The sequence below is a fragment of the Erythrolamprus reginae genome, chromosome 12 (genome assembly GCF_031021105.1).
Source record: "Erythrolamprus reginae isolate rEryReg1 chromosome 12, rEryReg1.hap1, whole genome shotgun sequence".
NCBI classification, from domain to species: domain Eukaryota; kingdom Metazoa; phylum Chordata; class Lepidosauria; order Squamata; family Dipsadidae; genus Erythrolamprus; species Erythrolamprus reginae.
Window position 1 is genome coordinate 14,277,992 of NC_091961.1, and position 26,639 is coordinate 14,304,630.

The 26,639-nt window shown below is 45.0% G+C and overlaps 1 protein-coding gene across 1 annotated transcript in view; it reads right to left on the reverse strand.

Annotated features, from left to right (window-relative positions):
* Positions 1–26,639, reverse strand: part of KCNU1 (potassium calcium-activated channel subfamily U member 1) — a 194,718-nt gene that overhangs the window by 102,597 nt on the left and 65,482 nt on the right. Inside the window, 5 exon segments of the mRNA XM_070765628.1 lie at positions 7,378–7,484; positions 7,644–7,730; positions 12,699–12,767; positions 21,839–21,951; positions 23,643–23,795. Coding sequence (XP_070621729.1) covers positions 7,378–7,484; positions 7,644–7,730; positions 12,699–12,767; positions 21,839–21,951; positions 23,643–23,795 — 529 coding nt within the window.

Sequence of the window (26,639 nt, forward strand, 5' to 3'; positions counted from 1 at the left end):
CATTAGTGTACAGGCACTTTAAGTGTTTGGGTCTAAATCTGGGTAGACATTTTTTATCCTCTGATTTATTTGTAGGCTTGACTTGTTCCCCTCCCTTACTTTGTTTGTTATCCAGTCACTTAGTTTGGTCACTCGCCGTCGGGTGTCAACAAGCTCAAACTTAACTCTGACAAGACAGAGTGGCTGTGGGTTTTCCCTCCCAAGGACAATTCCATCTGTCCATCCATTACCCTGGGGGGGATTATTGCCCCCCTCGGAGAGGGTCCGCAACTTGGGCGTCCTCTTCGATCCACAGTGAACATTAGAACATCATCTTTTGGCTGTGGCTAGGAGGGCATTTGCCCAGGTTCGCCTGGTGCACCAGTTGCGACCCTATTTGGACAGGGAGTCATTGCTCACAGTCGCTCATGCCCTCATCACCTCGAACTTCAGATCGTGCAGAATGCGGCCTCTAAAGCTATTGTGGGGTTACCTAGGTTTGCCCCTCTCTCTCCAACACTCAGTGGCTTGCATTGGCTGCCGATCAGTTTCCGGTCACAATTCAAAGTGTTGGTAATGACCTTTAAAGCCCTAGATGGCATCAGACCAGAATACCTCTGGAACCGTCTTCTGCTGCACGAATCCCAGCGGCAATGAGGTCCCACAGAGTTGGCCTTCTCCGGGTCCCGTCAACTAAACAATGTCATCTCGCGGGCCCCAGGGGAAGAGCCTTCTCTGTAGCAGTCCCAGCCCTCTGGAATCAACTCTGCCCAGAAATCAGAACTGCCCCCACCCTCGTTTTCGCAAACTACTTAAGACCAACCTATATTGCCAGGCATGGGGGAATTGAGACATCTCCCCCAGGCTTTTATAGTTTTATGTATGGTATGCGTGTGTTGCATGGTTTTTAAATGATGGGTTTTTAGATGCTTTTTCAATATTAGTTTTGTTTACATTGTCACACTGTTTTATTGTTGTTGTGAGCCGCCCCGAGTCTTTGGAGAGGGGCGGCATACAAATCTAATTATTATTATTATTATTATTATTATTATTATTATTATTATTATTAATAATAACTGAAAAGGAATTCTCAGGGAGCAATATGCAGCAGCTGGCGATAACACCTGAAATGATTGCAGAAAGAGTGAAGAGGGTAAAGAACTGGACATCCCCTGGCACTGATCAAGTGCATGGTTTTTGGCTGAAATACCTGACCAACCTGCATGCAAAAATGGCCGAATTGCTCAACAAAATGCTGCAGACAGGAAATATTAGTGAATGGCTTACAACTGGCAGAACATATTTAATACAGAAAGACACAGCAAAGGGAGCCATACCCAGGAAACTACAGGCCAATAACATGTTTGCCTACCATGCTCAAACTGCTGACAGGTATCAGAGCTGACAGAATTCAGGACTACCTAGAAGAAAATGACATCATGCCAATGGAGCAAAAGGGCAATAAAAGATGAAGCAGAGGTACGAAAGACCAGCTCCTAATTGATAAAATGATTTCGGAGAACTGTAAGAACAGGAAAACAAACCTATACATGACCTGGATTGACTACAAGAAAGCCTTTGACTCATTGCCACACAGCTGGATCATAAAATGCCTGGAAGTCATTGGAGTCAATGAAAACATCAGGAAACTCATAGAAAAGGTGATGAAATATTAGAAGACTGAGCTTTTTGTTGAGAATGAAAGCTATGGACTGATCAACATCAGAAGGGGCATCTTCCAGGGGGATTCTTTGTCCCCATTGCTATTCATCATCGCTATAATCCCTCTGTCACTCATCCTACAGAAAACAAACCTAGGCTACCAAACTGCTAGGAATTCACCAAAAATTTCACACCTGCTGTATATGGATGACCTGAAGTTGTACGGAAAATCAGAAACTGAGATACAGTCACTAACCAACACTGTGCGAATCTTCAGCAATGACATCAGCATGGAGTTTGGCCTGGATAAATGTGCCACAGTGGCACTGAAAAAGGGGGAAATCACTGAAAGTGAGGGCATTGAAATGCCAAATGGTCAAACCATCAAGTGCCACCAGCCAGAAGCCTACAGATACTTGGGCATCTTGCAACTGGATAATATCAAGCATGCCCATGTGAAAACTGTGATCAGCAAAGAGTACATCCAGAGGACCAGAAAAATTTTGAAGAGCAAACTGAATGATGGCAACACTATCAAGGCTATAAATACGTGGGCCATACCTGTCATTAGATACACAGCTGGCATAGTGAACTGGACTCAAGCAGAGTTTGGACAACCTGGACAGGAAAACCAGAAAATTAATGACGATCCATCATGCACTACACCCCCGCAGTGACATTGACAGGCTGTATTTACCAAGAAAAATAGGTGGCAGAGGACTTTTGCAAGTGAAGCAGACAATAGAAGAAGAGAAGCATGCATTAGCTGACTATGTGAAGGGGAGCAAAGAGTCAGCGTTGATGGAGGTCAACAATAGGAAGCTTCTCAAGGTGTAGCAAACTAAGGACCAGTACAGAAAAAATGTAACTCAATGTCGTATGGACAGTTGGTGGAACAAAGCATTGCATGGACAGTTTTTGGAGAAGATTGAAGGCAAAGTGGATAAAGAAAAGACCTAGTCATGGTTTACAAGTGGAACACTCAAAAAGGAGACAGAAGGACTAATACTGGCGGCACAAGAACAGGCCATTAGAACAAATGCTGTCAAAGCCAGAATTGAAAAATCAACAGACGATCCAAAGTGCAGACTCTGTAAAGAAACAGATGAAACAATCAATCACATACTCAGCTGCTGCAAAAAGATCGCACAGACTGACTACAAGCATAGACATGATGCTGTGGCACAGATGATCCACTGAAACTTGTGCCGGAACTACCATTTACCAGTGGCAAAGAACTGGTGGGATCATAAGCCCGAAAAAGTGGTCGAAAATGAGCAAGCAAAACTACTATGGGACTTTCGACTTCAGACTGACCGAATTCTGAAGCATAACACACCAGACATTGTGATCGTGGAGAAAAAGAAAGTATGGATCATCAACATCGCAATCCCAGGAGGCAGCAGAATTGAGGAGAAGCAGCTAGAGAAATTAGTGAAATACGAAGATCTAAAAATCGAGCTGCAACGACTCTGGCATAAGCCAGTGAAAGTGGTCCCAGTGGTACTTGGCACGCTGCGCGCAGTACGAAAGGATCTCAGTGGACATTTGAAAACCATCGGAATTGACAAAATCTCCATCTGTCAATTGCAAAAGGCCGCTTTACTGGGATCGACAAACATAATTCGCCGCTACATCACGCAATCCTAGGTGCTTGGGAAGCGCCCGACTGGTGATGAAATATGAAATCCAGCATAATGATCTCGTTTACTGTGTTGTACTGACATAATAATAATAATAATAATAATAATAATAATAATAATAATAATAATAATAATAGATAACTACACAAAGGAGAGACCTAGGAGACAACTTCTGAGCACCGCAACCAACCAGAGAGGTAGGAGAACTGCTATAAAAATGTTACCTCCCATTCCCAGCCCCTCTAGTCGGTGCAGAAGGATACCATGGTCAATTTATCGAAAGTCGCTGAGAGGTAAAGGAGCACCAGGATAGAGGATAAACCCCTATCCCAGGCCTGGCAGAGATCATCATGAGCGCGATGAAAGCAGTTTCCGTGCTGTATCCAGGCCTAAATCCTGACTGCTGAGGGCCTAGATAATCAGTTTCATCCAAGGACCATTGGAGGTAGAATGCCACCATCTTCTCAACAACCTTTCCCATAAAGGGAAGGTTGGAGTCAGGACAATAGTTGTTAAATATAGCTGGATCCAGGGAAGGCTTCTTGAGGAGGGGCGCACAAGTGCCTCCTTGTAGGGAGCCGGAAAGGACCCCTCCCTCAACAAAGTGTTGGTAATCTCCTGGACCCAGCTCCATGTCACTTCCCTGCTGGTCAAAACCAGCCAGGAGGGACACGGGTCCAATGAACAGGTGGCAAAACTCACAGCTCCAATGGCCTTGTCCACTTCATTAGGTATTACCAGGTCCTCCCAGACAGATGGACTAAGATGGGCCCGTCATCTCAAATGACTCATTGTCAGCCAACACTCTTCCTCTGCCTCCACCTCTTTCCTTCCTTCCTTCCTTCCTTCCTTCCTCCCTCCCTCCCTCCCTCCCCTTTCTTTCTTCCTTTCTTTCTCTCTCTCTCTTTCTTTCTCTCCTCCCTCCCTCCCTCCCTTCCTTAATAGGATCCTGGTTGACTATAGCTTTTGATCAAAAACAAAGCCTAAAGGAGGTTAATATTGCTCATGATGTACTCTTGGGTTCAGTTCAGACATTAAAAATGAGGGTGAATGCAATGAATGAATATGAATGGACAAAGGGTAGGGTGACATTTAGAAGATGTCATTAGAATTGAAAGGAACCTTGGAGGTCTTCTAGGTCAAGCAGGAGATCCTATACCAATTCAGACAAATGTCTCCCAGTCTATTCTTAAAAGCCTCCAATGATGGAGCAGCCACAACGTTTGAAGGTAAACTGTTCAATTGGTTGATTATATTTACTGTTAGGAAATTTCTAGGTTCCTTCTGTCTTGGTGGGTTTCCATCTATTGCGTCTTTCCTTGACTTCTAGTTGTTTGGAAAATAAATGGACTCCCCTTTTCTTTGTGACAGTTCCTCAAATATCGTAACACTGTTACCATGTCACCCAGAGCCCTTCTTTTCAGTAGCCTAGACATACTCAGAAACCACAACCAATGTTCCCTCTAACATGCGCAGCGTGTTGGGGTGCAGGGAAAAACCAAGCTCAGCCCAGAGTTTTCCATGCCAGTGCGATGGAGCCGGTGCTCCATGGGCTCTAAGCCCCACCCGGCTTCTCCGTTTCTGTTGCTGCCTGCCGCTTCCCCGGGTGGCCTTGACGTCAGCGGGCCCCTTTGCCATGGGGGGGCCTCCACCGCCTCATCTTCCACTACCCGCTGCCTGAGCCCGTTTACAAGGGGCTGGTGGAAGATCCAATGTCACTTTTACTCTTTCCCCCCCCCCCCTACCTTTAGCAAAAGCGACATCAGGTCTTCCACCAGCCTCTTGTAAACCGGCTCAGGCAGCAGGGTGGTGGAAGAGGAGGCAGTGGAGGCAAGGGGCTTGCACACGCCTCCCCCATGGCACAAGGCGAGCACGGCGGTCAGGGCAGTAGGGGCCCCCTGACGTCAAGCCCCGCGACAGCCAGCAAAGCTGCTGACATCAACTACCTGATCGCTGTGAAGAAGTCTCAAAAGCCTCCTGAGGGGGTTTAAAGCAGGGCCTGGAAGATTCCCCCCAACAGCATTTTGAAATGGAGAATCCGGCAGTCAAAAGAGACGTCAGCTGTTCATTGTGAGTGCTGAGACAATGGGAGGAGTTGTGAAACTTCGGAGAGGGGGGTGGGGGTTGGAGAGGGACAATGAAGCTTTGGAGAGGGAGGGTGAAAAGGCAGGAGGGGCTGGAGCCGAGTGCCTGCCAGCACATCTCTTCCCCATCCTGTTTCCCTCCAACCCGGCTGGGTCCCCCCCCCCCCATTTTGGAGCCAATGGAATCTGCTCCGGGATGATCCTTCCTTTATTTCTTTATTGGCCAAGTGTGATTGGACACACAAGGGAGGAAAGATAAACAAATGAGAGAGTGAAGGGGGGAGAGAGGGAGAGGACACAGGAATGAGAGAGACCTGGAAGGAGAGAATGAGAGAGAGGGAAAAGAGCAAGAAAGAAAGAAAAGGGAAAGAGAAGTGGAGAGGAAGGAAGGAAGGAAGGAAGGAGAAATGGAAGGAGGAAGGAGGAAGAATGAAATGAATGGAGGGAAGAGGGTGGAAGGACCTTTGGGGGTGGTGGTATTTTTTTCTCTCTCTCAACATACATTCAAACAATACAATGTACCATCTAATTTTCCATGAATAAAATGCAGTATTTTCTTAGTAACTAATATCAATCACCCCAAAAGTTGCAAAAGTTTTTTTTTCTAATTTCGTCATCCAGTTACATACATTTTCTTTTAGTTAAATTCCCTCCTTAATGTTCCTTCAAAAAGTACAACACCAATTACTGTATATTTCTAACTTATTAACCAGTATGCCAAAATGCTAAATTCAATTCCACTTATGCATTAATCCAAATCAGTATCACCTACTGCATATCTTATTATAATCAATACTTCTAACTTTATTAAAACAGATCAGCAATTCCTAAATTCATATATCTAAATAGAAAAATAGAAGTTAAAAAAAAGCAAACAAAACAATACTCCAAGCTTAATCAACCCTTCTCAAACTCCAGTTTCTTCACTCTGAGCAGAACTTTGAACCAAACCCTTTTTTTATTTTTTTGTATCCCCTTTTAACCCCCTTTTCCATTTTATTCTTTCTATTCTTCCTTCTAGGAAGAAAGGATTTTGTTAGAAAAATAAAGGGGTTATTGGATCAAACTTTGGACACTTGACAAGTTAGTTATGATGGTGGCCATGTCCCAGGGTTATGTGAACATCTTTTGGGATCTTCTGACAAGCAGCTGCAGGGATTCACTTAACGACTGTGGCAAGAAAGGTGGGAAAGTGAGACAGAACTCACTTAATAACCATCTTACTCAGGAGATAGAAACGTTGGCCTCATTGATTCATTTACTGACCGTTCAAAGTCGCAACGGCCCTGAAAAAAGTGACTTATGCCCCCTTTTCACACTTAGGACCTTTGCAGCAGCTCGATGATCAGAGGATCAAAACTTTGCTGCTGTCTCATTTTTAAGACCGTTGCTGTGTGTCCTGAGGTCACGTGACCCCCTTTTGTTTATAACCGATCCAGGCCCAGGCATGGAAATGTGCCGCTCAGACATTATACTTTTCTGCTCACACCGAAAAAAAATTAGAGGAAACACTGACCACAACTGTTCCTCATACATTTTAGCCTCCAACTCTCTAATCGTCTTGGTTGCTTTTCTCTGCACTCTTTCCAGAGTCTCAACATATTTTTTTATATTGTAGTGACCAAAATTGGATAATGCAGCCTAAGATTGCATTAGCTTTCTTGGTGGCTAAAGGATACTCCTGACTCTTGTTTAAGTAATTGTCCACTAGGACTCCAAAATCCCTCTCATGGTTGTTCTTATTGAGCCAATCATCTATTTTGTAGCTGGAAAACATTTGCTACCCAATGTGTTCTGCACAGATCCTAGTGGATGAATGACGATATTTTTAAGTAAATGCCTCATCATGAGAATTTCACCCACATTTTTTTCTTTAAAAAAATCAGAAATGATTTCTTTTTCATAAAAGGCCATGGGAATGGTAAAAGAATATGCAGAAGACTTATGTCGCATGACACCAGCAATTATCTGTCAATACATTAAAGCTATTGAAATGAAAATTAAATTACCAGACTCTAGGATTGGTTTTTTCACACTTTTTCTTTTGCAATGACATTTCACAATGAGCTCAGGATTGGTGATCTTACTGTGGCATTTTGTACAATAATAATAAGCTCTGGATAATAAAAGTGGAACAAAAAAATTGGATTAGACAGAAAAGCTGAGAAAACAGGCAAGATAGCTTTATTTCATTTCTTCATGATCAGTGGTAATAAGCTACTTTTCAATACAACCCCCCCCCCCCCGTTGAATGGATATAATTAAAAGAGATTACCTTTTCAGTTCCTTGACAGAGGTAGCAATGAAAAAGCCCATTGTGTTGAAACCGAGTTTCAATGCAGAAGGTGGGTTGATCAGGATGCTATTGTCAAATAGTATATTAATGATATATGTCAGCATGGCCATTATTCCACTTAACTTACCATCTGCAAAATACATCTAACTCATGTAAGAAGAAAGTAAAGTTGGAGCACAAGGAGGGCAAAATACGCAGAATTTGACTTGTACAAATTTTTCAAAGCTTTAATAAAAGGTCTCCTTTGGCACACATGATCAGGAGAGTTAGGCAGATAATTAATTAATCATATATTTTTATTTATATTATATTTATATATTTATTGGATTTCTAAGCCGCCCCTCTCTGAGGACTTGGGGCGGCTCACAACATATAAAATACATAGTATACAACATCTGAAATTCAATTAACTAATTAAAAGAACTACCCCACCCCCCCAAAAAAACCCATAAAAACAATCATTAAATTCACTCCACATTCTCTCAACACATTCATTGGCCAGGCATAAGCGAGTCTTCAGACTCTTAGGGAAGACAAGGAGGGTGGGGGCAGTATGAATCTCCGTGGGAAGCTGATTCCAGAGGGTCGGGCCCCCACAGAGAAGGCTCTTCCCCTAGGCTCCGCCAAGTGACATTGTCTAGGCCAAGTCTGGGGAACCCGACCGGTCACTGGGATTCATGCTACAGAAGGTGGTCTTGGAGATATTCTGGTCCCATGCCATGTAGGGTCTTATCAAGGTTACGTTTGAGCCTGTTGGCACCCATCCAGACCCTAACAGCCTCCAGACATGGGCACATCACTTCCACTGCTTCATTGAGTGGGCACAGGGTGGAGATGTATAACTGGGTGTCATCAGTGAACTGATGCAGACCCTCTCTGAGGGGGTCAGTAATTTCCCCCCCAGGGTAATAGACGGATAGATGGAATTGTCCTTGGGAGGCAAAACTCACAGCCACTCCGTCTTATCAGAGTGGAGTTTGAGTCTGTTGAGATGTACAGCTGGGTATCATCCACATACTGATGATACTTCACCCAATACCCCTGGATGATCTCGCCCAGCAGTTTCATGTAGATATTAAATAGCAGGGGGACCAGCAGAGGACCAACCCCTGAGGCACCCCACAATGGAGAGACTTAGAGGTCGACCTCTGACCCCCCCCCCCACTAACACTGACTGCAACAGACCAGAGATGTAGGAGGAGAACCACTGGAGGACAGTGCCTCCCACTCCCAACCCCTCCAGCTGGCGCAGAAGGATACCATGGTTGATAGTATCGAAAGCTGCTGAGAGGTCAAGAAACACCAGGACAGAGGATAAACCGCTGTCCTGGGCCCGCCAGAGATCATCCATCAACACGACCAAAGCAGTTTCCGTGCTGTAGCCGGGCCTGAAACCCGACTGTTGAGGGCCTAGATAATCAGCTTCTTCCAAGGACTGCTGGAGCGTCACCACCTTATCGACATCCTTCCCCATAAAGGGAAGGTTGGAGACTGGATGATAGTTGTTGAGTATGACTGGGTCCAGGGAAGGCTTCTTGAGGAGGGGGTGTAAAAGTGCCTCCTTGTAGGGAGCCAGGAAGGACCCCCTCCCCAAAGAAGTGTTGACAATCTCCTGGATCCAGCTCCATATCACCTCCTGGCCAAAACCAGCCAGGAGGGACACAGATCCAGCAAAGAGGTGGCAGAACTGACAGCTCCAATGGCCTTGTCCACTTCATCTTGTCCACTTCATCAGGTGTCACCAGATCAAACTCTTCCCAGACAGATGGATAACAGTCACTGTTATCCAATCGGAGTCAATGTCTGCCTGGATCCGAGCGACTTTATTAGTGAAAAATGTATTAAAATCCTTGGCACTGCTCTGCAAGGACTCCCCAACTCCCCCCTAGTTAAGAAGGGAGCGACTTATCCTAAACAGAGTGGCCGGGCAAGATTCTGCTGATGCAATCAAGGTGGCATAATATGCGCATCTTGCCGCCTTGAGCACCACTTTGTAAGTCTTAATGTGAGCTCTTACAAGTGTTTGGTCGGATTCAGACTTACTCTTCCTCCATCGCTTCTCTAGATGTCTCTTCTGAAGTTTCAACTCCCGGAGCTCCTCGGTAAACCAAGGAGCTCTCCGGGGTCTAGTGCCACAGAGAGGTCGCAACGGCGCAATCTGGTCAAGAGCCTCCGTCACAGCCTTATTCCAGGCCATGACAAGAGACTTTGCCGAACTGTGGACAAGTGCATCTGGAATAACCCCAAGGGCCTTTGAAAGCCCTCTGGGTCCATCAGGCATCTGGGGCAGAACCACCTAATCAGTTCCGCCTCCCTGCGGGGGAGGATTGTAGCCAGGAAGTCAAGCTGCAGTAGAAAAAGGTCTGACCATGACAAAGGCAACACTTCTAAGCCCCTTAGTCTCAGACCATTACTCCCCCCTTGTGAGTCGGACCCTGTACTACTTGAGTCAGGTCCATGGCTGTCATGGTGGCCATGAACTCCTGCGCTAGCCCAGAGGTTTCACCGAGCGACAGTAGGTTAAAGTGCCCCAAGACAATAAGTCTGGGGAAACCCACTGCCAGCCCAGCTATCTCCTCAAGCAGCAAAGTCAGGGCTGTTGACATGTAGCTGGGGAGCAGGTACGTGAGCAACAAGCCCACCTGAACCCCTAAGTCAAACTTCACCAGGAAGGACTCACAACCCAAAATCTCTGGAGCAACGACTCTATACAGGCAAAGGCTCTCCCTGGCTATAATAGCCACTCCTCCCCACCCTTCCCTGAGGTCGAGGCTGATTCCATACCTGAAACCCAGCTGGACAAATTTCAGAGAGAGGAACTCCTCCCTCTAGGCCCAGCCAGGTTTCAGTCACACATGCCAGGTCGGCCTCCTCCTCCAGGATCAAATCCCGGATAAGGAGAACGTTGGGCTGTCAGACTCCTGAATGAAAAATAACTACAACATATTGCAATTGACTTGCGGGGTGGCATGATGTGCAATAAGTTAACATGGTGCAATAGGATGGTGTATTTGTTAGTAGGATTCACTGGGATAGGGATTTTCTGTTTTTCACTGAAAGTTGTATTGTGTGTGTGTGGGTGCACAAAGGGAAGCTCAGTCAATCTCATAGTACACATGTTGTACTCTGACCATAAAGGTTTGAATTTGAATTAGACTGCCATTTGTCAGAACTGGTATAGAATCCCCTGCTTGGGTGGGGAGTTATCATCATCTATGGTGGAAATGTGATAAATCAAAAAAAGGGGGGGGGGATATGATTCATATTTTAATACAGAATTTTTTGAAAATGAAGATAAAGATTAAACCAGAACTTTTCCTTTTGCATCTAGTGGAAAAAGACTTGGAGAAAAATTTTTGGAACTTTGTTACTATATATGTTGACAGCAAGAAGAAAATGGAAGGTCACTTGGATTCCTAACATGAATGAATGGTTGCAGAATTTGATGGAGTTGGCTGAAATGGAAAATTTGACAATTTAGATTAAAGAAAAGAATATAAGTACTTTTATTTCCACATGGAGACTGCTTCTGAACTTGATATGGAAAAGAATAAAACTTTGATTTGGGGTTTTACTGATTAGTTTGATAGATCTTTGTATAAATGGCTTGTTCATATTATGATGAAAGAACAAAAAGTTGTGATTTGAAGTTTAATGCCTTATTTTACTGCAACAGAGAGTTGGAAGTTGATATTTTTCTTTTTTCTTATCCTCCCTCACTTCTCTTCCCTCTTTTCCTCCCCATTGCTTTCTTATTTAATTTCATACTTTGTATCTTATTTAATTTTATAACCCAATAAAAATGTTAAACATGTAGAAAACTACAGTGGTACTTCGGTACTCGAACGCTTCCTTTCTCGTACATTTCGGATACCGAACAAACTTTTCGGCAAAAATTTGCTTCGGTATCTGAACAAAAATTCGGATACCGAACAGCCACAGAAAATTTTGTTTATTATCCGAAATGAGGGGACGGGGTGAGAAGGAATGGGAGTCGGAATCCGACTGCAATACCGGCAGTTTCGGGGGAGCTCCTTTCCTTTAAGCAGTTACACCAACTTTCTCTTTCCCGAGAGTAACGACGGCAGCAGAGGCTTTCCTTAGAGCAGTAGCAGCGCCGGGAACGTCAGAGGCTTCCCTTTCTCATCTCACAGTGAAAGGGTGTAGGAAGGGTGGGGCGGCTGCAATACCATCAGTTTCGGGGAGGTTCCTTTCCTTTAAGCAGCTACACCAACTTTCTCTTTCCCGAGAGTAGCGACGGCAGCAGAGGCTTTCCTTAGAGCAGCAGCAGCGCCGGGAACGTGAGATGAGAAAGGGAAGCCTCTGACGTTCCCAGCGCTGCTACTGCTCTAAGGAAAGCCTCTGCTGCCGTCGCTACTCTCGGGAAAGAGAAAGTTGGTGTAACTGCTTAAAGGGAAGACGAACCACTGAGGAAAGGAGCCCCCCCCCCCCCCGAAACTGCCCCCACCCTAACTACAGCTTGGAGTGCTTAGACCTCATATCTTTATCCCATAGGAAATAAAGGAAATAGGGGCTGGAAACCAATTAAATCCATTTCCATTATTTCCTATGGGATAAATTAATTCGGTACTCGACCAAATCGGTTCTCGACCACACTTTTGGAACGGATTATGGTCGAATACCGAGGTACCACTGTATTTATATCCTAGATAATCTCCAAAGTCTCTGAGTTACCTTTACAGCCCTGCAATAAAGCCTATTTCAGCAGAATGTATTTTTTTTCCTGTACATTGTAACATATTGTCTTATACTAAGCCCATATCCTGGTATATCTCAGCTCTATAATGTATCCGATTTTTACAAATTAGAACTAAGATTTTAGGGTCACCCCTTCTACACAGTGAAATACCTTTCATTCAGCTATATATTTCTACAGGCAGCAAACAAATATGACTTAAGCAAACTTGGAGTATTATCAACAGATCCAATGCCACATAATATGGTCACAAATATATTCAAACAAAAGAATGGGAGGAGTTATTAACCTGATACACAGAGAGGTTCAAGCATCACCTGTTTCCTTGTTTTCCAGATCGAAAATCAATAGCAAGGAGTATGAGATCCAGCTTCAGAAAACACAGTCTTAAACACAAAGAGATAAGTTCATGTTCAAAAAATGATAAAGAAATAAATAAAAAGGCATGGTTGTGAATATTGTCCCTTTATTTTAAAAAATAAACAATCTTTAATTTGGGTGAGGTCTTATTTTTTGGCTTTTTCAAGCATGATGGAAAACATCCAAGCAGACCTCTTATGACCATAATTCAGGCAAGACATGGAATTGCAGAAAGCAGGGTCTTGGATGAAATTGCAAAATTCTCCAATGCACTTGCAAGGAGAGTCCAATGTGGGTAATTCTCTAGTCTTATTGGAAGGGACTGAGTTTAATTTAAATATTAGGTAGGTAGCCCTAGCCCTCCAGTCTTAAAAAACTCAGTCGCAGTAAAGGGACTTTTGACTTTTTCCTCCTAAATGAATTATTATTTAGAATGCTTTTGTAAGTAAGATTTATTTCAACAATTAATTTTCCCTCTGTTTTTGTTATAGGTATGAAGTTTTGTCAATGACAGGGCCCCCCTCCTTGCAACATAGGACCAATACCCTCTGCGGGCATTACCCTCTCGGCTTCCGCTCCTCCCCCCCCTTTTCAATGTGGCCTTAAGCGACGAATTAATTAGGGTTAGAGCAGGCGACTGGGTCACACCCGGACAATAGGAGGTGGTTGATGTCGGGAGGGGTCTGCCTCCCCCGGCGAACATACTAGGGGCTGGAAGACCAAAGAACAGACCCATGCTGAGACCTCAAGCCGGCTTCAAAGACACCACATTAAGAAGCTGACATTTCTCCAGACGGGAGGGGCAGGCCTCCGGAAGAAGCTGGGCATAATCAGATGATCCTGGCGGTTTCCACGACAACCAGAATGGTGGCTATGTTTAAACAAATACTCAAAAGAGCTAATTGAGCTGATGTAGAGTTCATAGCCATGATTACGAATTCTGCACTGGAGACACGCATGCATGTTAAGGGGCTTGCCAGCCATTTGCATTGTACAAACAGACCGGTTGTGAGGCACATCTTGATCTTTGATCCTGCTGGCGTGAGTGTTAAAATGGAAAGAATAACAATGGCAGACCCATCAGCCCACTTAGGGGAAGAGTCTACCTCAGCCATTAGACCCAGTACCCCTAAGGAGAAGCCCCAATCTGACAAAACAAGGTCCAAATCCTCTCAGGGCGCTGCACTCAGAGAGGCTGAGATGAGGATAAGGGCACTTGAAAAGCAACTAGAGGCAGCCCAGAGACAGCTAATACCTGTAGCTGCCCCAGCACAGCCCACTTTCACTTCGGGGCCTACACCACTACCAGTTTCCCCCATGATCAGCACAGGGGTAGCAGGCTTGGCAACAGAAAAGGATTGGTTTCCGGAGTGCCCCCTACCACCTTCCCCAATAGCTGAGACCTACAACCTGCTTAGGCAGGCCCCAGCTTGGCCTAATTTTTCACTGCCCATGCAAACTGTCCAGGTACCACAGTATGGACAGATGCCATCAGCAACTTTTACACCATCTGCTGCGGAGCTGAGAAACTTTCAAGACACATGACAAAACATGCCCCCGGCCTGGCAAGACCTCATCACTAACGCTTACTCGCATGGGCTGGCAGCTGGGGTGCAACAATATGCCCTAGCGGTTGCTACTTCCATGAGAGCCAGGGATCCTTGGACGGTTCCAGTCCTACCTTACCAGGATCAATGGATCTTCTTTGGGGAGGGAGTCCTTCCCGGCTCCTTAGAAGGAGGCACTTGTGCGCCCCCTCCTCAAGAAGCCTTCCCTGGCCCCAGCCATGCTTAATAACTACCGTCCAGTCTCCAACCTACCCTTTATGGGGAAGGTTGTTGAGAAAGTGGTGGCACTCCAACTCCAGCGGTCCTTGGAAGAAGCCAATTATCTAGGCCCTCAACAGTCAGGATTGAGGCCCGGCTACAGCATGGAAACTGCTTTGGTCGTGCTGATGGATGATCTCTGGTGGGCCCAGGACAGCGGCTTGTTCTCTGTCCTGGTGCTTCTTGACCACTCAGCAGCTTTCGATACCATCAACCATGGTATCCTTCTGCACCGGCTGGAGGGGTTGGGAGTGGGAGGCACTGTTCTTCAGTGGCTCTCCTCCTACCTCTCCGGTCAGTCGCAGTTGGTGTTATTTGGGGGGGTCAGAATTCGACCCCTAGGTCTCTCCCTTGTGGGGTGCCTCAGGGATCGGTCCTCTCCCCCGGCCCCTGCTATTTAATATCTACATGAAACCACTGGGTGAGATCATCCAAGGGCATGGGGTGAGGTATCATCAGTACGCTGATGATATCCAGATGTACATCTCCACCCCATGTCCAGTCAGTGAAGCAGTGAAAGTGATGTGCTGGTGCCTGGAGGCTGTTGGGGTCTGGAAGGGTGTCAACAAGCTCAAACTCAACCCTGACAAGATGGAGTGGCAGTGGGTTTTGCCTCCCAAGGATAATTCCATCTGTCTATCCATTACCCTGGGGGGGGAAATTATTGCCACTCTAGGAAAGGGTCTGCAACTTGGGCATCCTCCTCGAACTACAGCTAACATTGTAACATCATATTTCAGCTGTAGCAAGGAGGGCATTTGCCCAGGTTACCTGGTGCACCAGTTGCAGCCCTATTTGGATAGGGAGTCATTGCTCATGCCCTCATCACCTTGAGGTTCGACTACTGCAACGCTCTCTACATGGAGCTATGTTTGAAAAGTGTTCAGAAACTTCAAATCGTGCAGAATGCGACCGCGAGAGCTATCGTGGGGTTACCTAGGTTCACCCATGTCTCTCCAACACTCCGTGGCTTGCATTGGCTGCCGATCAGTTTCCGGTCGCAATTGAAAGTGTTGGTAATGACCTTTAAAGCCCTACATGGCATCAGACCAGAATATCTCCGGAACCGTCTTTTGCCGCACGAATCCCAGCGGCCGATGAGGTCCCACAGAGTTGGCCTTCTCCAGGTCCTGTCGACTAAACAATGTTGTCTGGCGGGCCCCAGCGGAAGAGCCTTCTCTGTGGCGACCCCGGCCCTCTGGAATCAAATCCCCCCCAGAGATCAGAACTGCCCCCACCCTCCCTGTCTTTCGCAAATTACTTAAGACCCACCTATATCACCAGGCATGGGGGAATTGAGACAGCTCCCCCAGGCTTTTATAGTTTTATGTATGGTATGCGTGTGCTGCATGGTTTTTAAATGATGGGTTTTTTGATGCTTTTTTAATATTATATTTGTTTACATTGTCACACTATTTTATTGTTGTTGTGAGCTGCCCCGAGTCTTCGGAGAGGGGCGGCATAAAAATCTGATGATGATGATGATGATGATGATGATGATGATGATAATAATAATAATAATAATAATATAATAATAATTAGTGAAATACGAAGATCTAAACATCGAGCTGCAACGACTCTGGCATAAGCCAGTGAAAGTGGTCCCAGTGGTACTTGGCACGCAGTACCAAAGGATCTCAGCGGACATTTGAAAACCATCGGAATTGACAAAATCTCCATCTGTCAATTGCAAAAGATCGCTTGACTGGGATCGGCAAACATAATTTGCCGCATAATTTGCAGTCCTAGGTGCTTGGAAAGCGCACGACTGGTGATGAAATACGAAATCCAGCATAGTGATCTCATTTGCTGTGTTGTACTGACATAATAATACTAATACTACTACTACTACTACTACTACTAATAATAATAATAATAATAATAATAATAATAATAATAATAAAACTTCTAGTACTTCAATGGTAGTGACGTAAATGACAATCTGTCAGGGGATGAGCAGACCCCAGAACCGCCTGTCTTTACAGGCCTTTTTAAACCATCCCTGTGCTACCGATGGCGAACAAATGACCAGTCAGACGCTTTAACCCTTTCTCCAGATGACAGCCCTTTTGATCCGAGCCCTCCTTGACCGCCACCCAGGGTTCGAGGACATATTTTCAGGGCTCTTACAACCAGGGAAATTACCGTTCAGACAGACCATACTTCTCTGATCGCAACAAGACCTACCAACAGGGACGTCACTCCTTCAGAGGCTCCAACCCCAAGGGGTTCAGACATAAAAAAATGACTCAGCAGACCTCTACCCACTCGGTGGCAGGCTGCAGAATTTCACATCCTCCAACGACTGGGCAATTGCTATGGTGTCCCAGGGCTTGCGGATCAAATTTTCTCAACTACCCTCGAACCACTTCCTTCCATGCCCTCTGGTAACACACCCTCAGAAGAGAGTGTTGCTATACTGGGAGGTCACCCATCTCCTAGAGATAGAGGCAATTGAAGAGGTGCCTCACTGCCAACAAGGCAAAGGCTTCTACTCAGTCATATTTGTGGTCCCAAAGTCCTTGGGCGGATGTCAATTAATTTTGAACCTGCGGCAGTTGAACCTCTATGTGCGATACAAGAGGTTCAAAATGCACTCGCTCCATTCTATTCTTCCTCCATACGTCACAAGAACTTCCTAACATCCATAGACCTCAAAGAGGTCTATCTTCATGTGCCTGTCTATCCATCTCACAGACAATTCCTCTGATTTTGCCTGAACGGGGTACATTACCAATGCAAGGTAATGCCATTTGGCCTATCATCGATGCCGAGAATGTTTACAAAATTGTTGGATGTTCTCACGGCCAGCCTCAGGCATCAGTCAGTGCACCTTATGGCGTACCTCGATGATATCGTAGTGCTCTCAAAGTCTCCATAACAGGCAAGTTGAGAGTTGCGTTGGACCATAAGGATACTTCAGTCTCACGGATTCACGGTCAACAGGGACAAGAGCCACTTGAACCCGACAACATGCCTACCTCACCTACGCATGATCATAGACACAGAGTCATGCATGGTCTTCCTATCCCAGGAAAAGCAGACCAATATTTGAGTTCTACTGGATACTCTAAGTCAACGGCGACCTCCACTGGCCTTTCTGTTAAAACTACTGGGCGCCCTGGTATCCTTTATAGATATCATACCATGGGCTCGACACCATCTACACCCACTCCAATGGTTCCTACTGCCTTTTCAAAAGAGGAAATTCAGCCATACACACAGGAGGGTGATCCTCATCCCCAGGGTCAGTAATTCCCTACAATGGTGGGCCTCTCCAGCAATCCAGCGGGGTTCGTCCTTCCAGAGTGAGGCCCCATTGACTATAACAACCGATGCCAGTTTAACTGGTTGGGGAGCCCACCTTTCCTCCCACATGGCCCAGGGTCTTTGAGAGCAACAGATTAGATTAGATTAGATTTATTGGATTTATATGCCGCCCCTCTCCGCAAACTCAGGGCGGCTCACAACAAGGTAAAAACAATACATAATAACAAATCCAATACCCACCAATCCAATTACAATTTAAGCTAAAAAATTCATAAAAAACAACCCCAGAATATAAAAAAACCAAGCACACAATCAATCTAACACCAAAACAACATGGGCAAGGGGGAGATCTTTCAGTTCCCCCATGCCTGACGGCAGAGGTGAGTTTTAAGAAGTTTGCGAAAGGCAAGGAGGGTGGGGGCAATCCTAATCTCAGGGGGGAGCTTGTTCCAGAGGGTGGGAGCCGCCACAGAGAAGGCTCTTCCCCTGGGTCCCGCCAGACGGCATTGTGTAGTCGATGGGACCCGGAGAAGGCCAACTCTGTGGGACCGAACCGGTCTCTGGGATTCGTGCGGCAGAAGGCGGTCCCGGAGATATTCTGGTCCGGTGCCATGAAGGGCTTTATAGGTCATAACCAACACTTTGAATTGTGACCGGAAACTGATCGGCAACCAATGCAGACTGCGGAGTGTTGGAGTGATATGGGCATATTTAGAGAAACCCATAATTGCTCTCGCAGCTGCATTCTGCACGATCTGAAGTTTCTGAACACTTTTCAAAGGTAGCCCCGTGTAGAGAGCGTTACAGTAGTCGAGCCTCGAGGTGATGAGGGCATGAGTGACTGTGAGCAATGACTCCCGGTCCAAATAGGGCCGCAACTGGCGCACCAGGCGAACCTGGGCAAACGCCCCCCTCGCCACAGCTGAAAGATTTTTCTCTAATGTGAGCTGTGGGTCGAGGAGGACGCCCAAGTTGCGGACCCTCTCTGAGGGGGTCAATAATCCCCCCCCCCAGGGTAATGGATGGACAGATAGAATTGTCCTTGGGAGGCAAGACCCACAGCCACTCCGTCTTGTCTGGATTGAGTTTGAGTTTGTTGACACCCAGCCAGGCCCCAACAGCCTCCAGGCACCGGCACATCACTTCACATCACTTCACAGGACCTACAAGATGTGAACATCAATTATTTAGAACTCAAAGCAGTTTCTCTGGCTCTTCGCAGCTTTGCTCACCTAGTACAGGGACAGCACGTCTTAATTCTGACAGAAAATGTCTCGACTCGTTCCCACAACAACCACCAGGGGGGAACGAGGTCCCAAAGGCTGATGCAGGAGTCGGAGTCGCTGTTTCGGTGAGCAGAAATCCATCTAGCCTCCCTCATGGCGGAACACATATCAGGGCTGGAGAATGTCTGTGTGGACTGGCTAAGCTGCAGAACTATAGACCCAGCGGAATGGCGCCTGGACCCCAGGAAATAACTTCTCAGTTTGGCAACCCGGTGATCGACCTTTTTGCCACGTGCGACAACACACAACTTCCACGCTTCTTCTCCCACTTTCCCTCCCCAGGAGCGGAGGGGGTGAATGCGCTATACCACCTATGGCCACCAGGCTTACTCTATGCATTTCCACCAACTTGCATCATTCAGAAAGTAATTCGAAAGATCCTGAAGGAACAGGCCAAAATATTGTTGCTGAGCCCATATAGGCTACGTCGGGCATGGTTTGTGGATCTGAAGGAGCTCTTCATCTCCCCATGCTGGAGGATCCCAGACCACTGGATCTCCCTCAGCCAGGGATGCATTGTACACACCCGAGCCACACATGGCGGCAATTGACCATGTGGCACTAGAGGGGGATCGCCTGAGGCATCAACACCTGCCTGACACAGACATAGCCACCATGCAAGCTGCGCACAGATCATCTACCAAGCGCATTTATCAGGCCACGTGGTCGGCTTTTTGTGACTTTTGCAGGCCTCAAGAGGTGGGTCCTCAGACAACTTCACCAAGCATAATTCTAACCTTCCTTCAAGCCGGACTGGATAAAGGTCTTGCTCCCAAGACTTTGCAAAGACATGTAGCAGCATTATCTCCCATACTAGTGCCGGATTACTACCGCCCCCTAACATGTCACCCGTAGATTAAGGACTTTTTAAGAGGGACCTCCAACATCTGACATCTGATGGTTCATAGATATCCGTCTTGTGACTTGTCTTTAGAATTGTGAACCTTAACAGCCCCCCCTTCGAGCTGATACAAACAATTTCTTTACGTATACGTTGATCAAAACCACAAACTTGGTTGCGATCACCTCGGCCAGATGGGTTTCAGAAATATCGGCTTTGTCTGTAAGACCGGAGATTTGCCAATTTCACCCGGACAGGGTTGTATTACAACTGGACCCGGTGTTTGTTCCAAAAGTAAATTTCTGGTTCCACAGGGCCCAGGAGGTAGTCTTGCCAGACTTTTGCATACACAGAACTCACCCCTCGGAACTGAGGTGGCACAAGCTAGATATGCGACGAGCTTTGAAAATCTATGTCCGCAGAATGCAACCATTCAGAACATCCAAAGCATTATTTGTGTCATTCTCATCACAGGCCATGGGCATTAAGGTTTCATCTCAAACTATCAGCCGCTGGCTCCAAAACAGCAATGCAGAGGCCTATAAGGCAGAAGGTCATCAGATCTCGCAGGGAGTAACTGGACATTCTACTCATAGCGCTGCCACATCAGTGGCTTGGGCTACGCAGGCGTCCCTTGAAGATATCTGTAGAGCAGCCACATGGGCGGCTCCGTCTACATTCATGAAACACTATTGTATTGACTCATTTGCCTCTTTGGAGGCGGCCTTTGGGAGGCATTAGTTACAAAGGGTGTGCTCAACTCCAGCCCCCTGGTCCAGCCTTCTCCCTCCCTATAATTAAGGCTTGGGTATATCCCACATTGGACTCTCCTTGCAAGTGCATTGGAGAAGAACCATTGAACTTACCTGAACGGTCTTCTCGATGCACTGCAAGGAGAGTCCAAACCCACCCGGCTCTTGGACCAGGGCCATTGTTTAATTCACTTTGTTATGATTTTTAAGGGTTCCAGTTGGCCTTCCAGTTGTTTAATAAAAGTTTCTCATGGTTTCCTGCTCCTTCATTTTCTTATTGACTGGAGGGCTAGGGGGCGGTACCTGCCTAATATTTAAATTAAACTCAGTTCCTTCCAATCAGACTAGAGAATTACCCACATTGGACTCTCCTTGCAGTGCATCGAGAAGACCGTTCAGGTAAGTTCAACAGTTCTTCCATGGAATTGCAGAGAGCAAGACCTTGGATAGTACTTTGTGTGTCCTATTGGCTATGTTTCTCCTCTATTGGAATCAGTACCTATCTCTACAATAGTCTGAAATCTTTTATAGTAGCCATCTAAAATCTGTATGATTATCAGCTTCATTCTCTCTGGAGAAACTTGAATTGCATTGTTTTACTGCCATGACTAGTATGATGCAAGGTGAGTCTGAAGCAGAATCTTTAAGCACAATGGAGAGTCTGTGTTTTCCAGCTGAGAAGATTCCTGAAACCATAACCAACTGATTTTCATTTCCTTTTATAGTAAAGTCCAAACATTGGCAATCATAAGCATTGAATCTTATCAGAAATACACCTTTAACATGCCAATGAATGTTCATTTATCAGAAACTTGCTATATTGAGATCACAGTAAGCAGGTCTTCTGGGAATCTAAAATAAGCAATCCAGAATCTCAAAAGAATAAATTGTGGGATTTCCATATTCAAATTTAATTCCTAGATACAGCAATAACTCTATTCCGTTCCTATGTTGATTGGGATGCTGGAAAAAACTTGCCAAGAATTATTCTATCTGAATAGCAATTTGTCTAGAAGGTGGAAACCTGAAAATGTGTATGTGGCAAAGAAAATGTAATTTAAAGTGGATTTTTTTTTTTTAAAAAAAATAGATTAAGGGAGCAAGGATAGTGGGGAAACTTACTGACAAACTTTGTTGAAGGACATGCCAATAAAATCATTGGAAAGAAGCTGAGTCATCACTTTATAGTCTTGGCCTTCTATTTCATGATGGTGCTTAATCAAAACACTCATATTCTATAAAAAAAAATTATTAACTTGGTCCCCTGTGGCTGAGTTGTTATACATTGTTGTTGGACATAAACAATTCTAACAATTCATCCTGTTAGTATTTTAAAGTTAGTATTTTAAATTAAAGATTTCAAGTACCGGTACTTAATAATTATGATGTCCCAACAAAGCTATGTTGCTTCATTGAAGATTAAACAAAAACAGGCATTTCAATTCACACACACAACTAACAAGCAGAATGATTTGAAAAGTACAACAAGGTTTTGGTAAAAGTCGGCAGCAGTAAGTTGTCTTCTGTCCTACAGGCCAGACTTTTTTATAAACATGCAAATAAAGATAAATTAACTGAATTCTAATAGTGTGAAGGTAAAGGTTCATTCTCCAAGCTTATGAGTTGGTTTCTGAACACTTTGTTACAGAATAGGTAATATCTTAAGCAGAGTTTAGGGAACTCTGCTGAAGATGTTACCTAGCCTGGTAATGAAATGTCCAAAAACCAATTCAGAAGCTTCATCTTACTCCCAAGCTACAAATATTCACTATTGTGAATTTTACATATACATTTATTTATATATACATACAAATATTTCATTTTTATAGAGTACTTCATAGCAGTACTCTTAAAGCCGCTAAGCAAAATAATAAGACCAAATGAGTTCCAGATTAATACTAACATCTAAGTAAATGATTGACTTTTTTTAAAAAAAAAAATCACTCTGGAGTCCAACTGAAAATATCTGATTTTACTTTTTTCAATTATCCAGAAAAATAGATTGCTGCTTTGATGAAATTTATTTGACAGGTTGCTGTCATTTTATTCAGGCAGTTATCAAATAAGCTACAGCTGGTGCAAAGTGCAGCAGTGCAGGCAGCTTTGGGCTCCCAAAGAATGGTCCCTGTAACACCACTGCTCCATGATTATCAGTCTGCTTCCAGATGTAACTCAAAGTTTTGGTAATAACCTTTAAAGCTATTCATGGCATGGATCCTTGAGGGACGCTTTCATTCCACTGGGATTGCACCACTTGTGCCAGCAGAGGAGGCATGCTGCGGGTCCCATCAGCCTGATTATTCCAGCTGGCAGGTGCAGGAGGTAGTTGCTCTTGCCCTCTGGAAATCTTGTCCCCCAATGTGAAGTTGGCCCCAGCCCTCCCATACTTTCATCAGGGTCTAAAAATCTAGCTCTGCAAATTGGCCTGGACTGGTACCCCAATAGGGGAACAGCACAGTGGAGGTGGTTGATTGAGTAACAACAGATTCTACCTCCCTCCACTCCACCCCTGCCCTCCCCGCGTGCCCTTGGTTTTAATGTCTGGTTTTTTTTAGATTAGATTAGATTAGATTTATTGGATTTATATGCCGCCCCTCTCCGCAAACTCGGGGTGGCTCACAACAAACTGTTTGTTTGTTTGTTTTGTTTGTTTGTTTGTTTTGTTTGTTTGTTCGTTTGTTCATTCATTTAATTTTTTTTATGCCGCCCTTCTCCTTAGACTCAGGGTGGCTTACAACATATTAGCAATAGCACTTTTTAACAGAGCCAGCATATTGCCCCCACAATCTAGGTCCTCATTTGTATACATATATGTATATGTAACTGTAAGATGGCCAGAGATACCCTATGATAAGATGGATGGCCAATAAATAAATAAAATCAATAAGTATTGATAATGAGGTCAAGATACATTAAAGAGGAGTACCTGGACATCTTCTCTAATGAACAAGCTGGTCAACAATGTGGACAAGCCAGGCACCATACAACTCTGAGCTATTAATCCAAGCTTGAGTTCAGCAAAGCAGATGATACTATCACCTATTCTCCAGTCCCATCCAGGCAGTTTTGGCAAGTAAACCTAATTCAGGAGAAAACAGAGAGCAACATATAAAAAATTAAAACAGCAGAATCATCACTTGCAATGTCACCAGCAGGGGAAAAACATAGTCCAAGAGTATCAATCTTGAGAAGACTAAGTTATTATGATTATATATAGTTTGAATTCATTCACTCTTTTTTTCATAAATTATGTGTAATAGTATTAAATTATATTTACGAAATAGTGTTCCAAGGTTCTGAAACAACTTTTTTTAATTATAAAAATTAGATTTGATTTCCGAGAGGCTCCGTAGGTGCTCCGCTACTACGAAGAGAGGTGGCATACAAATTTAATTAATTAATTAAATCACTTAGCATCATTAATCTGTATAAAGTTTAACATAGATTGGAAAGCATGTAATGTTTCATCATAACTCATTCATAAACACAGCAACAGGTGAGGATAGGAATATGGATAAAGTATAACAAATGACACGGAGGTATTCTCATCCAATGCCCTGCTGAATAGGAGTGGGTTTCTTTTACCTTCCATACTGGTTCAGAAGTGTGCACATCACATGGGAAGTACGTGCTTTGTGCACGCATGCTCTCTAAACGCATGCAGGCATCACATTCGGTTACTAACTCTCTGCACATTCGCAGAAGACTTTGCACATGTGCAGAGGGCTATTTGCCAGCTGCTTTCAAGCAGTGACAACTAGGAAACTGGCTTGGGGGCCTGGCAAGCTGACCTTTACTGCCAGTTTGGTGACCATGGCCAAATTTCCACCACCAGTTCACATGAACTGGTCCGAACTGTTAGCAACTCACCACTGCTTGTTGAAACAGAAAATGCTACACCATTTCAGACAAATGGTTGTCTATCTTCAGTGATGATGCACCCACATTCTGGAGGCAACTTGTTCCACTGATTTCCAGTAATTGATCTAAGTTAAAGTGACCAGATTTTTACATTGTTAAAGAGGGACGCCATTGACGGGGCGGGGGGGGGGGGGTAGGTTGATTAAAAATTTGGTTTATATGAGCAAAAAAACATTCTCTTTCTTTTTCTCTCTATCTCTCTTCCATTTCTATTTTTCTCTCTGCCTCCCTCTTTCTCTCTTCCTTCCTTCCTCTCTTTCTTTCTGTCTCTCTCTCTCCATCCCTCTTTCTTTCTCTCTCTTTCTTCCTTCCTCTCTTTCTTTCACTCTCTCTCTCCTTCCATCTTTCTTTCCTCTCTCTTTTTTTATGAAGCAGCATATAAGCCTAAATGCTTTTGCTGTGAAAGAAAGAAAGAAAAGAAGGAAAGAAGGAAAAAAAGGAAGGTAAGGAAGGAAGTCCCCCTCCAAGTCCACGGCTTGGACACACTTCTCTTCCCGCTGCTTGGCGGCCAGTACCAGCAGCTGAAAAAAGGCGGCGCGAAAGTTGAAATGTCCGGGTCTCTGAGCCATTTGCTCGCTCCCTCCCTCCTTCTCTGAAGGCACACTTCTCTGAAGATCTGTGCGCTCAGCGCAGTCTGTTAGACGGCAGCACTGAGTGAGCTGGAGCAGCCGTACCTTCCTGTACATGACTGAGCTCCCATTTGGGCCACGGGGGTGGGGAAGGGTGGAGGGAAGCCGGCGCTGCTCGCATCAATTGCCCGCCAAAGCAGGTGCTCCAATGCCAGCACCCCTCACCGGTTCACATCTTCCAGCTCCGGCAATGGCCAAGGTGAGGTGGCAGCGGTGGCGGCGAGGTGGGAGGGGGCTGTGCTCAGGAGAGAAAAAAGCAGGAAAAGTTCTCCCAGCCTTAAAATGCCCCCGAGGGGTCCCTGAGGTGCCCTAGCGGCTGTGACTCTATCCGGGTGGCAGCATCCCTTCCCAGCCTTGCCTACCTGGTCTGGTCCGGCTCAGGAGCCCGCAGGGTCACCCGGAGGAGGTCCTCTCTAAGTACCCTGGACGCTCCCCTCCTGCTCTCTCACAGCCACTGGCTGTACTGCTCTTCCATTCAAAAATTGGGACATTTTGGAAGGCGGGCGGGACATGGGACAAATCATTCAAATGCGGGACTGTCCCACCAAAAGCGGGACATCTGGTCACTTTAATCTAAGTGTCAGGAAATTTCTCTTTACTTCTAGGTTGACTCTACCCTTATTAGCTTTCACCCATTGTTTCTTATTTTGCTTTCATATGTTTTGGAGATTTGACTCCCCTTCTTTGTGGCAGCCCCTTCTTTTTTGTGGGTCTTCTTAAACAAAGCTTGGATAATTGAACTGAATTTGAATTTTTAAATGGTTGCATCAGTAAGTGTGCTGCAGATCTCCCTTTTTTCGTAGTGGAAGTCTTCCTTACAACTTCCAGCCAATTTTCCACTACTATGTGGGTTTTACTGGTTAAAAGTTGTCTTCCAGGTGCAATTTAAAATGCTAGTTAGCCCTAGACAGCATAGGTTGAGATATCACTTGTCTTCATTCATTTCTATAGAGTAGATATCCTCCGGGTCCCATTTATCAAAAAAGGTCATCTTGCAGAATCCTGGAGGTATGCCTCCCAATTGCAAGATCTACCCTCCAGATTTAAAATCTACCCCAGAAATTAATGTAACTCACACTCTTATGACATTCTAGATGTTTTCCCAGACCTGGTATAGACCCTTTTAATTAGTTATTTTCTCTTTACATTTGGAAATTGCCCAATGTCATTGAAGAATTGAGTGACATTGGATTTTAAAGAAATAAATATTGGACCTATAGAAGGAGATGGGCTATTTTTGCTTTAGAATCTCTGCTGGTGAAATGCTGGACCATAGGGATGGCTAAATTAATTCTACAAGACAAAAAAAATTACTTGGAAGAAATATGAACTCTCAAGCTTATAATGAGCTGCTTTATAAAAACCAGGGCTAT